Source organism: Oncorhynchus nerka, linkage group LG15 (assembly GCF_034236695.1).
Source record: "Oncorhynchus nerka isolate Pitt River linkage group LG15, Oner_Uvic_2.0, whole genome shotgun sequence".
NCBI classification, from domain to species: Eukaryota; Metazoa; Chordata; class Actinopteri; order Salmoniformes; family Salmonidae; genus Oncorhynchus; species Oncorhynchus nerka.
The window spans coordinates 33,384,140-33,401,286 of record NC_088410.1 but is presented as its reverse complement, the minus strand read 5'-3'; the positions used below and the strand labels follow the sequence as shown (position 1 = coordinate 33,401,286).

Here is a 17,147-nt window from a genome sequence, read left to right as displayed (position 1 = left end):
AGCATGTGGCAATTCTTTCAAATTAAGAATTTAATTCTTCATGCGGTAAAACAGTTCTTCGAAAATACATATACAGTACTTACTTCTGTTCAATCCCATTAAATAACCACACATTTAATGCACATGAATTAATTTGCCAATCTCTAAAATGGACAATAAATAGAGCAACAATTTATATTAAAGTTTGGAAGAGTACCCCTCCCATTGTAACACTGGTACTGATAACAGAAAATGGCTTCAGAACGCAGACAGACAGAATAGACATAGATAGTCACACTCCTGTTACATACAAGTACATTGCAAGGGACAACCATAAGCCCTATTTTGAGATACCAATTAATGTCCTATTGTACCACTGCAGGCAAAGCACCTTCACCATAGGCTGTTTGAATGGGGATGCAAGGGTTAAGATGTCGCAGATAGAAATGTAATGTATAGAGCTGACAAGCTTCCCTATTCTACTCAATACAGGTCTATCTGAAAGTGCTGCGATATTTCACCCTCCTGGATAAGCCCCAGGTTTCTACAAACTAATATTAAATTGTTACCAAGCCATTCAAAGTTAAGTATGCAGGGAAGAATTTCAGCAGTAAACTGATCTCAAAACAGAAGACAGAGCTTGCTTAGCTAACACCATCTCTGGAAACCAATACTTTCATGACAAGCACCTCAAAATAAATAAATAAATACTTAAAGATTCACAGTCACACATCTTGGCAGGCCACCACCTCCCATAACTGAAACATGTCAAAATAGCACTAATAGAAATATATAGGTAGAAATAGAAAATTCCCACCTGACCAGATAAATAGCACTCCCAAAATACAAATAATTATTTTGAATATATTCAAAGACCTTAACAACATTATGCAAGTGTTCAGCATTTAGCTGTCTGTACTGTCAGTTATCTGCTCCATCATTTTCTACTGAGGTATCGTATTTGGAATAAAGTGAAAGGGGGCAGGCGGAAAAGAGATACATGTATGCTACTAGTCTAGGACTTCTTTTCCATTAACTGACAATCGGGAGATTTTCCCTGTCCAATTACTGGTAGTTCATTGTAAAAGTATTGTGTAAGTGCCAGATATATATCATGTGATAACTTCCACTCTTATCACATTCTAGGCTGGCTCTTCTTGACCGTTTAAAGTTAAATTTCAAAGTGTATATGACTGCTCTAAAACCAAACATTGTAAGTCTGTATGGCATTTCTAAAGTGCAGCAATTCTGTAACAATTCCATTCAGAGAAGATTGGGTTTGAAGTATATATAAATAAACATGACACCTAACAGAAGGACAATGTAACGAATGGCATAATGATAATAGCGCCTAATAACTTACTAGTATATGAAACATTCGCAAATACATTGATTCTCCCCCAAATAGTCTTTGTAGCGTCAACTGACTCAAGCTGTCCCCACCATGTGTTGCTGTATTGTCCCTGGCACCATTTTGGGGTTAGGGGGGCTATAGAGCCCCCCATATCTCAGCTGGGGGGAACTGGTCCACCTCCCCAGTCTCTGTGCACTGCTGCTCTCCCAGTGTGAACGTCAGCTTGTATCTCATCCGGACCTTCTCCTGCGAGAGAGAGAGACACACACACACACACAGGCACAGAGTAAGCATGCTGGTTAGCATTGTAGCATCATTTTGACTTCAAACTAAAGCACACAAATGATCCAGGTGATATGAGACATGGGTAGGTGATGTACTTAAAAAGATTTAGATGCACTATTGTAAAGTGGCTGTTCCACTGGATGTCTTAAGGTGAACGCACCAATTTGTAAGTCGCTCTGGATAAGAGCGTCTGCTAAATGACTTAAATGTAAATGTAAATGTAAGGAATCATAAATACCAAGTAACAAAGGATGGAATAATGGATCCTGAACCTTAGCAGGGATCACACAGACAGAACATGTACCATAACACATCTGCTAAGTGGAATATATTATTATACCATAACCACATTTTCAACTCATGCAAATATCAGATTAATAACTCTCATTGACTACACTAGGAGGACTCTCACCATTAGTGGGTTGGCCAGCAGCATGACTTGAGTGATGGCGGTGGGGGGGAAGATGGGGTTAAAAGGCGCCAGGTCAGTTCCCGAGGGCGGTTGTAGTCTCACCTTCATCGACTGGCAAGGGGGAAGGAATGAATTGGGGGGGGGGGGGGGGTGACAGTTTGAAGACGGGCTTCGGTTCATATATATTAACTCACAAATATTATAGTTTGGGCAAACTTCACTGCCTGTCTGAAGCAGTACCTCACTGAACATATCTCACTTGTCAGGAGAGTGAGGATTCAAGTATGCTACAAGAATGATGCTCATGAGTTCTTTTAATCAACTACAGCAGGCAGCGTTGGTTTTAATTGGCCCCCCAGGTTCAGAGCTAACTTTTTTTTCTCCATCGTTGGACATAAAATACTGTCAAAACACCAGGAAATCAGCTCCAAGTGATTTTAATGTTGGGAATCTGTTCCTCATTATTCCCACACACAAGAGAGATATGTGATCATAAACAAATGTAAGCAATGTTTTAAAATATATCTTCTTGCAGTCAATTTGCAGTCTACAAATGATTTGTAATTATGTCCTGGCTCCGACCATCCGCTCGAGATAATAATTAGCCCACGGCTGAATCTAGTTGATTATCCCTGTACTACAGTGGAAGTACAGACCAGTGTAATTGAATAGGTTGTAACAGCACGAGTGTCCACTGTCCATGTCAGCCTTACCTTGGGTACAGCAGCCTGTAGGACTATGTTCCTGACGGGAAGAGGTGCCGTGTTCAACATGGACACCACCATCACCAGCACGTCCGGCCGGCCCGGCGGACAGTCGGTGGCAAAGTGCAGGAGAACGCGGACCCCGTCTTTATCATAGGCCGTCACAGGACACAGCTTGCCTTAAACATCACAGAATGACAGAGAGAGGAAGAAAACACTCAGTATCTGCACTTCCAGCCATCTGTGTTGACCAGACTACAATACCCAGAAACTCCTGAAGGCAGGCCAAGGTCTTCCTGGGACTCACTTGGCTTGATGGCTTCTAGGGGGACGTGGACGTTACTTAGGGAGATCTCAGGGAACTTGGCTGGGCTGGCCTGCCCCAGCGGGAGAATCAAGATGGGGGACAGGGAGCGGAGAAGGGGGCTGTCATCAGCTTGGGTCTTAGGGGACAAGGTAGGGGCTGCAGCAGCAGCAGCCGGTAGGATACCCAGAGGGAGAGGGCTGGATCTGGAGGCGGGGATCCCAATTCTCGGGGAGGCAGTGGCACCCATAGCCTCACCCATCCCAAACAGGTCGCCACTGTTGATCACACCAGGCATGCTATGGTAGATGATGACAGATGGATGGACATTAAACCTGCACTCTGTACTGCCCATCCCTACTGCATACACTCAAAAGAATAGATCAAGCAATAACGCTAATTGGTGGCATTTAAATATTACTTCAGTTATCCACTTTCAAGCCTCCACAGTTACATGGTGTGGTACATGCTAGCTAACATCTAGCCTTCACAGGAACATAAAGTATGATTGGTAGTGGAGATGAGCACCTCTTGGGGCTACCCAAATCCAACATGGCCAGGTCCTGCAGACTGTGGTTCAGGGAGGCGGAGACTGCCTGGGCAGCAGCACTGGGGTAGGGGAAGGAGGCGGAGACTGCCTGGGCAGCGGCACTGGGGTAGGGGAAGGAGGCCGCCACTGAGGATTGTGGGGCGGCTGTCTTAGAAACAGGCTCTGTTGTAGAAGCTCCTAACTGGTCCGTAGAAGCTGCAGAGAATACAGTAGCTGGGAGGGCACTGCCAAACAGGTCCAAAACTGGGTTGGGAGCCTGGAAGAGAAGGGGTTTAACATCACATTAAACAATGTGTGTCAAGCTGACATAGTTAAGATCAATATTTCCAGGAAGGATAAATATTTCTACCAGATAAATGCTTCTGAAAGTACTGACTGGTTAGGACACTTGAAAATGGCCATTTTACCTGCAAAAATGTCCTCCACAGATTATTCAAGTCATCTTTTGCAGGAACTGGGTCATTAAGTCCTGAAACAAACAAACAGTCAACATATCAGTCAATTTATTCTCCTATTCTATCAAGAAAACCCACATTTCCCGGAAGAGGGAGAGACTTTGGCAATATATGTGGGGATTAGGTGAGTCTACTATGTGAATTCAATGTCAAAAACATGAATCACAAAGACATACAGAAGACTAATGCTTTCTTATCAGATCCAATACAAAGGTGTTGATACAGGATGTGCTGTACCTAGAGAGAGGAGCTCCTTGTCCAGTAAAGACAGTGCAGCAGAGGGTTTTCTGGGACTGGGGTCCTCCATGGCAGGGCAGGCCTGAAGATCCTGGAGGGGGGCAGACCCGTACAGCAGGTCGGCTGGGATGAAGTCTGCGTGCTGGGCTAGAGGAGGATGCTCTGGTGGGGAGGGGCTCTGGAGGTCCAGACCAGCCAGGTCTACCAGGATCTCAGACTGGTTGCTGTCTTTGGTACCTGGCCAGGGATGGAAAGAGACAAAGATTAGGGTGAAACAGTCCAAGATGGTAAATACAATAATACACCAATGTGATCTCAGATGAAGGCGGGGTTTATCATTTTGTAAAGAATTCCAAGACCTGGGCCCCAGAAAGGAAAAGATGGATAATCCCTGGTAGAAAATAAAGTCTGTGAACCGTCATGTTCTTACATTGTGTAGTAGTTGACAGTCCAAGTGGCTCCATCTCTCCATTGACAGTCTGTCCCTCCACAATCCTCTTATAGGAGTTGATGACGCGGGACAGGTCATCACTGGCCTGCAATATGTCACCTGGGGGTCACGAAAGGTCAAAGGTCACAAGAAAGGATCAATCAATATGACCAATGATGGGAGGGATTTGACTATTTTGGACAATAAGATGGCAGGCCTCAAGGAGTGTTGGTTACCTAAGCTGCTGTCATTGTCCTCTGTCTCTGTGGCCAGCTTGAACACAGTCCCCCTCAACTTGTCACAGTCACCGTAAAGCTCCTGAAATGAAAAAACAACACCAATAATAATATTATGTGATAACAACACATTTCATATGCTTCCAAAGTGTATTAATGTGCTTTTAACAACAAAATATTTTAAAGAAAACTTTCATTGTCCTGGAAGCAATTTCGTTTTATTTTCCACAAAGTTAGACACTTTTTATAGATTATCTCCAATTTTATTTTTATTTATTTTTTTATTTTTTATTTCACCTTTATTTAACCAGGTAGGCTAGTTGAGAACAAGTTCTCATTTGCAACTGCGACCTGGCCAAGATAAAGCATAGCAGTGTGAACAGACAACACAGAGTTAGTTACACATGGAATAAACAATTAACAAGTCAATAACACAGTAGAAAAAAAATGGGCAGTCTATATACAATGTGTGCAAAAGGCATGAGGAGGTAGGCGAATAATACAATTTTGCAGATTAACACTGGGGTGATAAATGATCAGATGGTCATGTACAGGTAGAGATATTGGTGTGCAAAAGAGCAGAAAAGTAAATAAAATTTAAAAAAAAAACAGTATAAAAACAGTATGGGAATGAGGTAGGTGAAAATGGGTGGGCTATTTACCAATAGACTATGTACAGCTGCAGCGATCGGTTAGCTGCTCGGATAGCTGATGTTTGAAGTTGGTGAGGGAGATAAAAGTCTCCAACTTCAGCGATTTTTGCAGTTCGTTCCAGTCACAGGCAGCAGAGTACTGGAACGAAAGGCGGCCAAATGAGGTGTTGGCTTTAGGGATGATCAGTGAGATACACCTGCTGGAGCGTGTGCTACGGATGGGTGTTGCCATCGTGACCAGTGAACTGAGATAAGGCGGAGCTTTACCTAGCATGGACTTGTAGATGACCTGGAGCCAGTGGGTCTGGCGACGAATATGTAGCGAGGGCCAGCCGACTAGAGCATACAAGTCGCAGTGGTGGGTGGTATAAGGTGCTTTGGTGACAAAACGGATGGCACTATGATAGACTGCATCCAGTTTGCTGAGTAGAATGTTGGAAGCCATTTTGTAGATGACATCGCCGAAATCGAGGATCGGTAGGATAGTCAGTTTTACTAGGGTAAGCTTGGCGGTGTGAGTGAAGGAGGCTTTGTTGCGGAATAGAAAGCAGACTCTTGATTTGATTTTCGATTGGAGATGTTTGATGTGAGTCTGGAAGGAGAGTTTGCAGTCTAGCCAGACACCTAGGTACTTATAGATGTCCACATATTCAAGGTCGGAACCATCCAGGGTGGTGATGCTAGTCGGGCATGCGGGTGCAGGCAGCGATCGGTTGAAAAGCATGCATTTGGTTTTACTCGCGTTTAAGAGCAGTTGGAGGCCACGGAAGGAGTGCTGTATGGCATTGAAGCTCGTTTGGAGGTTAGATAGCACAGTGTCAATGACGGGCCGAAAGTATATAGAATGGTGTCGTCTGCGTAGAGGTGGATCAGGGAATCGCCCGCAGCAAGAGCAACATCATTGATATATACAGAGAAAAGAGTCGGCCCGAGAATTGAACCCTGTGGCACCCCCATAGAGACTGCCAGAGGACCGGACAGCATGCCCTCCGATTTGACACACTGAACTCTGTCTGCAAAGTAATTGGTGAACCAGGCAAGGCAGTCATCCGAGAAACCGAGGCTATTGAGTCTGCCGATAAGAATATGGTGATTGACAGAGTCGAAAGCCTTGGCGAGGTCGATGAAGACGGCTGCACAGTACTGTCTTTTATCGATGGCGGTAATGATATCGTTTAGTACCTTGAGCGTGGCTGAGGTGCACCCGTGACCGGCTCGGAAACCAGATTGCACAGCGGAGAAGGTACGGTGGGATTCGAGATGGTCAGTGACCTGTTTGTTGACTTGGCTTTCGAAGACCTTAGATAGGCAGGGCAGGATGGATATAGGTCTATAGCAGTTTGGGTCCAGGGTGTCTCCCCCTTTGAAGAGGGGGATGACTGCGGCAGCTTTCAATCCTTGGGGATCTCAGACGATATGAAAGAGAGGTTGAACAGTCTGGTAATAGGGGTTGCGACAATGGCGGCAGATAGTTTCAGAAATAGAGGGTCCAGATTGTCAAGCCCAGCTGATTTGTACGGGTCTAGGTTTTGCAGCTCTTTCAGAACATCTGCTATCTGGATTTGGGTAAAGGAGAACCTGGAGAGGCTTGGGCGAGGAGCTGCGGGGCGGAGCTGTTGGCCGAGGTTGGAGTAGCCAGGCGGAAGGCATGGCCAGCCGTTGAAAGTGCTTATTGAAGCTTTCGATAATCGTGGATTTATCGGTGGAGACCGTGTTACCTAGCCTCAGTGCAGTGGGCAGCTGGGAGGAGGTGCTCTTGTTCTCCATGGACTTCACAGTGTCCCAGAACTTTTTGGAGTTGGAGCTACAGGATGCAAACTTCTGCCTGAAGAAGCTGGCCTTAGCTTTCCTGACTGACTGCGTGTATTGGTTCCTGACTTCCTGAACAGTTGCATATCACGGGGCTATTCGATGCTATTGCAGTCCGCCACAGGATGTTTTTGTGCTGGTCGAGGGCAGTCAGGTCTGGAGTGAACCAAGGGCTGTATCTGTTCTTGGTTCTGCATTTTTTTGAACGGAGCATGCTTATCTAAAATGGTGAGGAAGTTACTTTTAAAGAATGACCAGGCATCCTCAACTGACGGGATGAGGTCAATGTCCTTCCAGGATACCCGGGCCAGGTCGATTAGAAAGGCCTGCTCACAGAAGTGTTTTAGGGAGCGTTTGACAGTGATGAGGGGTGGTCGTTTGACTGCGGCTCCGTGGCGGATACAGGCAATGAGGCAGTGATCGCTGAGATCCTGGTTGAAGACAGCGGAGGTGTATTTGGAGGGCCAGTTGGTCAGGATGACGTCTATGAGGGTGCCCTTGTTTACAGAGTTAGGGTTGTACCTGGTGGGTTCCTTGATGATTTGAGTGAGATTGAGGGCATCTAGCTTACATTGTAGGACTGCCGGGGTGTTAAGCATATCCCAGTTTAGGTCACCTAACAGAACAAACTCTGAAGCTAGATGGGGGCGATCAATTCACAAATGGTGTCAGGGCACAGCTGGGAGCTGAGGGTGGCCGGTAGCAGGCGGCAACAGTGAGAGACTTATTTCTGGAGAGGGTAATTTTCAAAATTAGTAGTTCGAACTGTTTGGGTATGGACCTGGAAAGTATGACATTACTTTGCAGGCTATCTCTGCAGTAGACTGCAACTCCGCCCCTTTGGTAGTTCTATCTTGACGGAAGATGTTATAGTTGGGTATGGAAATCTCTGAATTTTTGGTGGCCTTCCTGAGCCAGGATTCAGACACGGCAAGGACATCAGGGTTAGCAGAGTGTGCTAAAGCAGTGAGTAAAACAAACTTAGGGAGGAGGCTTCTGATGTTGACATGCATAAAACCAAGGCTTTTTCGATCACAGAAGTCAACAAATGAGGTACCTGGGGACATGCAGGGCCTGGGTTTACCTCCACATCACCCGCGGAACAGAGAAGGAGTAGTATGAGGGGTGCGGCTAAAGGCTATCAAAACTGGTCGCCTAGAGCGTTGGGGGCAGAGGATAAGAGGAGCAGGTTTCTGGGCATGGTAGAATATATTCAGGGCATAATGCGCAGACAGGGGTATGGTGGGGTGCGGGTACAGCGGAGGTAAGCCCAGGCACTGGGTGATGATGAGACAGGTTGTATCTCTGGACATGCTGGTTGTAATGGGTGAGGTCACCGCATGTGTGGGAGGTGGGACAAAGGAGGTAACAGGGGTATGCAGAGTGGGTCTAGGGGCTCCATTGTGAACTAAAACAATTATAACTAACCTGAACAACAGTATACAAGGCATATTGACATCTGAGAGAGACATACAGCGAGGCATACAGTAATCACAGGTGTTGAATTTGGAAAGCTAGCTAAAAACAGTAGGCGAGGCTAATCCGCTAGCACAACAAACAGCAGGTAAAATGGCGTTGACTAGGCAACGGGGCCGACAGGTAAGACAAACAAGCAGAAAGGAGTACCGTGATTAATGGACAGTCCAGCGTGCGTCAGCTATGTAGCCAAGAGATCAGTGTCCAGGGGGCAGCGGTGGATGGGCAGGGGGGCTGGGCTGGCGAGTGTTATCCATTTTTTTTTTTAAACTAACAATGACTAACTAGCTTGTAGGGAAGGGAAGAGTCTACAATAGTGATAGTGAAGTAAGATGTGGACCAACTTTGATAAGCTCCTTGTCTCCGTCCGTTGATTGGTCCCTGCTGAAGTGGCTGAGCATCTCGTTGAGCAGTTTAACACTGTTGTTGACCTCCTCCAGGGTGCTGCTGCGCTTCGACGCTCTCTGCAGCCTCACCTCATCCTGAAACACAGCACACACCTGCCTTAAACCCACTGGGATACAGTGACTGACAGAGGGCCGGATTCAATCACTTGTCATCATTATGGTCGTCATCATGTTTGTGTAGCAGCTCTGTTTACACAACTACTGCCTAACAACTACTGCTAACCTCTTTGACCATGTTTTTGATGAGGCGGTTGGCTTCCTGTAGATCCTCAGGCTTTTTGCTCTTCAGAAGCTCGGCCAGTCGCTACAAAGAGAGATAATAATAAGTCAGAGTCTCTAGTACTCTAGTCTGTTTCCCACAGTAGGGTCCAGTCACAGCAGCCAATCCCTGTGACAGATCCCAGGGCTTGAGAAAACATCTTTGATCAACTTGAAGCTCAGAAATGCAAACATGCCAGGACCAATGAGAGAGGGTGAGATAGTCCGGCGGGTTTTATAGTGTAATTGTTATTGTAATGACATAGCATAGGCTAGATAGATTATAGCTATTTACATCCCAAAGACAGAAATCCAACATATTTTTTGAAAGATTAACACGTTCTTCACAAAGTGAATTTATAGCGTCCGTATACAAAGATCTTCCATCAAACATCATAAGAAGGAAGCATCTCACCTTGCTCTTCTCCTCGTTCTCAAACACAGGGTTCTTGGGCCGGGAGAAGGGCGACGGCATCAGTGTCTTATCCAGAGGAAGCTCAGGGTCAACTGTGACAATACCTGAAAAAAGGCAACAGTTAGAAGTGACATGGCGACTTTACAGTATTGGCTAAAAACCAATGAAAACCTGAAATAGGGTCATTTTAAAATGCTGAAATCCTACCTTGTTTCTTCAGCATTTGATAAGCATCACTGATCTTGGCCTCATTGGGTAAAGAGAGTGTCCAGCTGAAAAGCATATCTACCACTCTCTTCTTCACCACCTCCGACACTCTGTCACCTAGATACTAGAACAGGAACAGGGTTCATCTGGATGGATTCCATTTTAACAAAGCAACAAATTACATACAGAACTATGGGATTAAAGAAAATACAAAACATCTGATATTATCTACATACTTTAGGTGACACCACTTTGATGAGTTCATTTAGAAACCTAAATTTCCCAACTTCATTGTGGAACCTTTTCCCGCAGTTCTTCATGCAAGCCTCTAAAACCTGCAACAGTGAGAAGTCAATGTTAAAGCTCCAAGAAGTATAGGCCTAGTGATAAATGACAAATACTCAATGTAAGAGTGGGATGTTACGCACCATCAAAGCCTGTATCGCCTCCCATTCTTGTGGGGACTGGATTTTATGGGCTAACAATCTCACAGCAATCTGTGGGCTGAAATTAAAATCATATACTATCAGAACAAATCTCAAACAATTTAAGGGTTCAACAGTTCCAAATGAGCCTGATTTGAGGTTATGCTGTTGACAACAATAAAAAGTTACAACCATTGTTACATCTTCAGAAAACCTTATTGATTACAATGAAATTAATACCTTAACATTACGTTACTTGAAGAGCATAGAAAAAGCATCCATACCCTTCCAATTCCTTATTGATTTGGTCACAGAATCCTATAATGTACTCCCAGTCTTCCTGCCTGTTGGATGGGTTGGTGGCTTTGTCTGTAGGGGGGGTCACATGAATATCTATCTCTGAGTTTTCAGAGGCTCCTTTATAAAAAACTGCTGATGGCTGACATCTGAATGTGATAAATGTCAAACATGTCATGTCCAGCAAGATCTAGTCGAATGCAGGCAGCCCTTGCAGTAAATTAGGTAGCTAGGTTGGCAGTTAGCTAGTCACAGAGTTGTGTAGCCTGCTGGTGAGTGATTTGTAAACAACTACAGTAGTTGCTAAGTTATCTAGCTAGCAAACTAACTCCAAAAATCTTGACAACTAGCAAAAAAATAAGCTTTGTTAGCTAGCTACCTAACAAGAGTCAACAAATGGTCATATTCAGTGTGCATTGTGAACATGAACTGTTGTTGCCAAAACATGTTGATAGCTGGCTAACGTTAGCTCATTGCAAGCCACCTCTCATGACCCAAACATTGACTCAAAACACGAATAAATGAACATAGCCATTGTTGCCATTTGTATAAAATATACAATCTAGCTGGCACTGGTGATGTAGTTGTGAATTGCCAATTTGTGAATTGCCAATTTAAAACGACGCATAAAGAAGTACGTATAATTTAATTTCCAAGCATGTAACTCACTGAGCCACGACTCCAGCGACTCCCCTTCCGCATCCGCCATATTCACTGCGGAGACACCAATGGGCCAATTCGATTATGCTGAGCGGCGGGGCACCGGTCGTGGACGGGAAAAATGGTGAGGGAGGAGCACATTCTCAAATCGAACAGTAATCTGCTGCGATCGGTCACGTTGTCTACGTCATGGTGCATACAACATCTTATTTCCTTACAAGAATTAGAATTTTCAAACGAGTTATCATTGGTAAGGCAAATAAAACGTTTTTATTGAAAGCAATCACCTTTGAATGTGAAAACAGAATCCTACTCATTACTCCACGTGCTTAATAATGACACTTTTGTTTTGAGCCCCTTTAGCTGGGGCTTTGAAAGGGGCACCTGGCTCAAACCCAGGAGGCAGCCCGATGTTATGATAACTTTTATAGGATCGGAGGTCCCATGCCAAATCTTTCAGCCTCCTGAGGGGGAATAGGCATTGTCATGCCATCTTCACAACTGTCTTGGTGTGTTTGGACCATGATAGGTCCTTAGTGATGTGGACACTAAGGAACTTGAAGCTCTCGACCCGCTCCACTACAGCCTCGTCGATGTGAATGGGGGTTTGCTCTGCCCTCCTTTTCCTGTAGTTCACAATCAGCTCCTTTGTCTTGCTCACATTGAGGGAGAGGTTTTTGTCCTGGCACCACATTGCCAGGTCTCTGACCTCCTCCCTACAGGCTGTCTCATCATTGTCTGTGATCAGGCCTATCACCGTCGTGTCGTCGGCAAAACGTAATACTGGTTGGAGTCATGTGTGGCCACGCAGTCGTGGGTTAACAGGGAGTACAAGAAGAGACTAAATACGCACTCCTGAGGGGCCCCGTGTTAAGGGTCAGTGTGGCGGATGTGTTGCTGACTACCCTCACCACCTGGGGGTGACCCGTCAGGAAGTCCAGTATCCAGTTGCAGAGGGAGTTGTTCAGTCCCAGGGTCCTTAGTTTAGTGATGAGATTGGAGGGCACTATGGTGTTGAACGCTAAGCTGTAGTCAATGAACAGCATTCTCACATAGGTGTTTCTTTTGTCCATGTGGGAAAGGGCAGTGTGGTGTGCAAGAGATTGCATCATCTGTGGATCTGTTGGGGAGGTTATGTGAATTTAAGTGGGTTCAGGGTTTCTGGGATGATGATGTTGATGTGAGCCATGACCAGCCTTTCAAAGCATTTTATGGCTACAGATGTGAGTGCTTACGAGGCAGTTAGGAAAACGGGTTAGGCTTAGCTACAATCAGGGGGTTTGTTTTATCTCGCCCGGGCGCCTGAGTAGGTGTGTTTTGCACCAGGTGAAAGTTGATTGCATTAGTTTTGGAACCAGGCTGCCTCCTGGGCAGTGAGCCATGTGCCCTGTTTAAAGCACATGGCAAAGTAATCTCAAAACCAAGTGATATATGGGCACATGGAGCAATGAGTACGATTCTGTTTTTTCACATGCAAAAGTGATTGCTTTTGAGCTTTATCTACCTTCCCATTGAAAATGAGTTAGAAAATTCTGACATTTATTTTATTGAAAAAATTGATGATGCACCATTCTTCATTGTTGACAAAATGACAGAGCGGCACAGATTACTATTCTATTTGAGAAGGGCAGCCGCGCTCCTCCCTCCGCGCTTTCGCCCGATGACGTAACGGGCTTTTGACTGATGCCCCGTGGCTCAGCATAATCGAATCCACCCAGTGACAGAACGACGAAGTAGTCAGAAGCCAATAGAAAGAGAAGCTAGAGAGGGATTTGGTTTCCCTGTCGGGCCGCCGTCAGACCCTTCTCCTTTTGGCGGCTGACGTCACGGCCATGGACCGGTGCACAATATAATAACTGTATATGATAACTGTATATGAGGGAAAAACCAAAGACCTGCGGAGACACCACGTGACTGCGACCAAAATGACATGTCTTTGGACCAAATTTCTCACGCTTTCACCCACTGGGCTGTAGAATGACGATAAATCATTGAAGGGGTTTTATTGATCTGGTTTGGGCGCCTGAGTAGGCATAGTTAGCACCGGGTGAAAAGTGATTGTACTTTTTTGACCAATGGCAAAGTTGGCTCAAAACAAAAGTGAGATAGGTTAAGCACATGGAGTAATGCGTAGGATTGTGTGTTTTCACATGCAAAAAGTGATTCCTTTTGATAAAAACGCCTTATCTGCAATCCCAATGAAAAGTAATTTGAAAATGTACAAGAGATGTATGTTTCTGAACGATGGATCGTGCGGCAGATTGCTGTACGATTTGAGCAGCGTGCGCCTCCCTCACGGATTCGACCGGTCACGTGGACGGGTTATAGCCCGGTGCACCCCGTGCAAGTTTAATAGACTCCCCTCATTATAATGAAATTGTGATAGATAGGATTTGGGGTAAACTTTTATTTTACAGCCCTCTACTAGAAACGGAATGTGGTTTACTAGTCTGTATGGGAAACAAACTTTAAAATGCCTATATGATAGTCATAAGCCCAACTAACATTTGTTTGCTACAATATCTTGTACCCAAAATATAAGCTTATTTTACTCCAATGTTTGTAAACAATGTACATGTTAACATGGTTTAAACTATAATGTTGATATCATTGATTTTCAGTCCTTACATCCATCGCTCTGCCCATGAATTTGAGTGGTTACATTTATCCAGGCCCATCCCTCAGCTTCTTATCAAAACTGAGGTGGGTTGGCCGCTTTGTTATTTACATTTAACATTTACATTTAAGTCATTTAGCAGACGCTCTTATCCAGAGCGACTTACAGATTGGTGCATTCACCTTATGACATCCATGTTATTGTTTCAACTAAGGATTCAAGCTTCAATGGTTTCGGTTTCAAAATTTTAACAAAACGTTTTACAAAATAAAATATTCACGCAATGTAGAAAAATGATCGATTCAAATTGTGAACAACCAAAATCGTCTTAGGCTACTCAAGTGAAATAAGAAATATCTTCTTTAATAAGACTTGATTAAAAGGTAAATAAATAAACATATCCTTGATTATACGAATTAAAACAATATATAACGTAAATCAGTCAAGATAAACCTGATAATAATACATCCGTACAATAAAGTGTTATGGAAACGTGTCGTTCAGCACAAACCGTTCCTCAACGTAGCAAACGTTTAATCGAACTGAACGTACCCCGGGAAACACTTTCCGCCAAAATGGCGCCGCATTTGTTTACGAGGAAGCTAACGTTACTTCGTCTTTCAAAGGTTGACCAATATGATCTCATGTCAAAGGCAGTGGCCTCTATGTGATATAAATTCTTAGATTGCATTAACAACTGAAACACTTAATCAGAAGAGCTTATGAAAGTCAGATTTTTCTAATTGAAGCACGCCTGGCCATTGTAGGCAGGCTACAAGCGGGTCTGCATCCACACCACCAGAGTAGAGGTTGTAATCTTTGCCGCCATCTCTCGTGGACACACGGTATCTAAGTAAACACAACTAGTACCGTAGAGCAGCTGACCTGAGCTAATAAGGCAAATGGATCCACGTTTTCCAAAGATGGATATGTGAAAAGGATGCTTGTCAACACTACAGCTGGAAGAGAGTAATGTAGTGCTTGTCAGGGCAGAGGTATTGTCCTCAATGAAAACAAGATAATCGACCTCTTGTTGCCCCGGTGGCTCTCTCCTTGCTGCAATGTGCATCTGTATGGTCAGTGTTGAGGGGCACTGCAACCACATGGCGGGTGTAATGTACAAGCTGGTTGACCACCAGAATCTGTCACAAAAGAACATCCCTCCTGAGGACACGGGTATAGACCGACTTCAGTCATGGCACAGGCCAACTAAAGTGTCCAAGGAAGCAACAAAGCTGAGTGACATGACGGATAGAGACAAACACTGATGGGGAAAAAACAGCAAAATCAAATAAAAATGGGTTAACCGTGCCTTACGCCCCACACACCTTAACCTTACACGCAGCAGACATTAAAGACCTTGTGACAAGGTTAGAGGCAACACAAACTGGCCTTCTGCTGGCAGGGACACTGACTGACAATGCATTCCAGCCTGTGAATGTCCTGGATGAGCCTGGTCCCTCCCATTAAAAGGATATGATGCTCCACTCCAAGATGTCCTGACCACTGAGGGAGACAATGACAGTCAAGGGCGTACTGTTGCAGTATGTGTCGACGAGGAGTTAGATGTGACATCCCTGTAGAGCAGAAAGCCGATTTACCTTCAAAATGTTGTTGGGAGAGTGAGGAACCCATAAAGAGAGACCGGGGGGGTGCATGAGTTTGGTAAAGAGCATGAGCAGGATGCATACAAAGCCCTTAGCCCATATTAAAAGGTGAAGAACTCCGGCCTAGTGGTGAACACAAGATCTCCCTTCTTGGCTGCTTCCCCAGATGGTATCATGGTAGAAGGAGATGAAGATGCACCTGTGGGACTGAGATGCAGCTCAAAATTCAGGAATATCCACCTAAAAGAAGCAGCAAGACTTGACAAGAGTTTCGTCAGCTGTAGTAGATTCAAATGACCAGCTCTGATTGAATTAGAAACATCCGTACTACTATTGAGTAATGGGGCAAGTGGCCATTATGGGAACACATTGATGCGACGTGGTGTTCTAGACAGAGAGGAATGGAGGTGTGTAGAGGTCTGTTTGATGATCGTCTATGGCAGGACTGCATGCTCCCTTTGGAGAGGTTCTTTTTCTTACGTATGTTGCCCAAGCTCACCAATAAATCATGAATGAATCATGAATGATAAATCATACTTCTACCCAGGAGTATGCAAGTCTTTTTTTGGCCTGCACCTTGACTCAAATTTGTTGATGAGCACCTCCTCACTTTTCCTGCTTGTTACATATAAAAGAAACATTAGATGGATATCATCTCGTGATGTGAGGGAGGCAAAAGAAATAAACAAAACGTGGTGTTTTACTAACTAAATGACACTTCTAGATAGTATGTTAAGATGGTCAAAGGAAACAGTCTCTTCAGCTTTAGAGGTGAGGAGAATTAGCAGCAGAACACGAATCGGAATGCACTCCTTTTTATGCGCACCAGAATTATAATCCGCTTCTATGAATTACCCTGTGAAAGCATAACACCGTAATATCGTATTTTATAACTTAGTCATGTTGGCAATAGAACAAACTTTCAGATGATGCCCATCTGACCCAGATTGCAATTTATAATGGTCCATTTTTGGATTGCGTATACAACAACGGTAATTGTGTGATGGCGGGAATGCAGGGCTGTGTTCCAAACAACAACTGCAAGTGTGCTTGTTCTAGTTCCTCAACGGCACAGCTAGGAGAGCTCAAAAAAAGCACCTCATAGCTGAAGACTTCTTTAAGTCATAAAAATGTATTGAAATTACTTAGGAACTGTGCCCACTTTAGAGAGAGGTGTGGCCACTTGGAGACTATTGTTTTTATGTTATGTTGCACCTACCCCACATTTTCCAGGAATATTCTTATCATGTTACTGAATGTATCCAGAGTATTTTCAGATTTTGTTATCAACAAATGCGGCAAAAGGTACAGTAAATGTAAAATGCACATAAAAGCAACAGTGTGACGTTTGGATTCAGTCCTGTGTCAGG

General features: G+C 44.5%; 1 protein-coding gene across 3 annotated transcripts; it reads right to left on the bottom strand.

The window, feature by feature from the left end:
* Positions 1 to 12: 12 nt before the first annotated feature.
* LOC115142450 (ADP-ribosylation factor-binding protein GGA3-like) lies at positions 13 to 11,670 on the bottom strand. Of its 3 annotated transcripts, XM_029681926.1 has the most exons (18): positions 11,563 to 11,670; positions 10,881 to 10,965; positions 10,600 to 10,675; positions 10,408 to 10,506; positions 10,172 to 10,295; positions 9,965 to 10,068; positions 9,515 to 9,595; positions 9,229 to 9,366; positions 4,947 to 5,028; positions 4,711 to 4,830; positions 4,281 to 4,517; positions 3,996 to 4,057; positions 3,567 to 3,844; positions 3,042 to 3,337; positions 2,744 to 2,913; positions 2,031 to 2,141; positions 1,857 to 1,890; positions 13 to 1,579 (listed from the first exon to the last, which is right to left on the bottom strand). In XM_029681926.1, exons 1-18 carry the CDS (start codon positions 11,600 to 11,602, stop codon positions 1,488 to 1,490), a joined length of 2,229 nt encoding a protein of 742 aa, XP_029537786.1. In that variant the 5' UTR covers positions 11,603 to 11,670; the 3' UTR covers positions 13 to 1,487. The 3 variants fall into 3 exon arrangements, with proteins under 3 accessions (XP_029537786.1, XP_029537787.1, XP_029537785.1); XM_029681927.1 differs by lacking the exon at positions 1,857 to 1,890; XM_029681925.2 differs by having other exon boundaries at positions 1,488 to 1,890.
* Between the last annotated feature and the right edge of the window lie 5,477 nt (positions 11,671 to 17,147).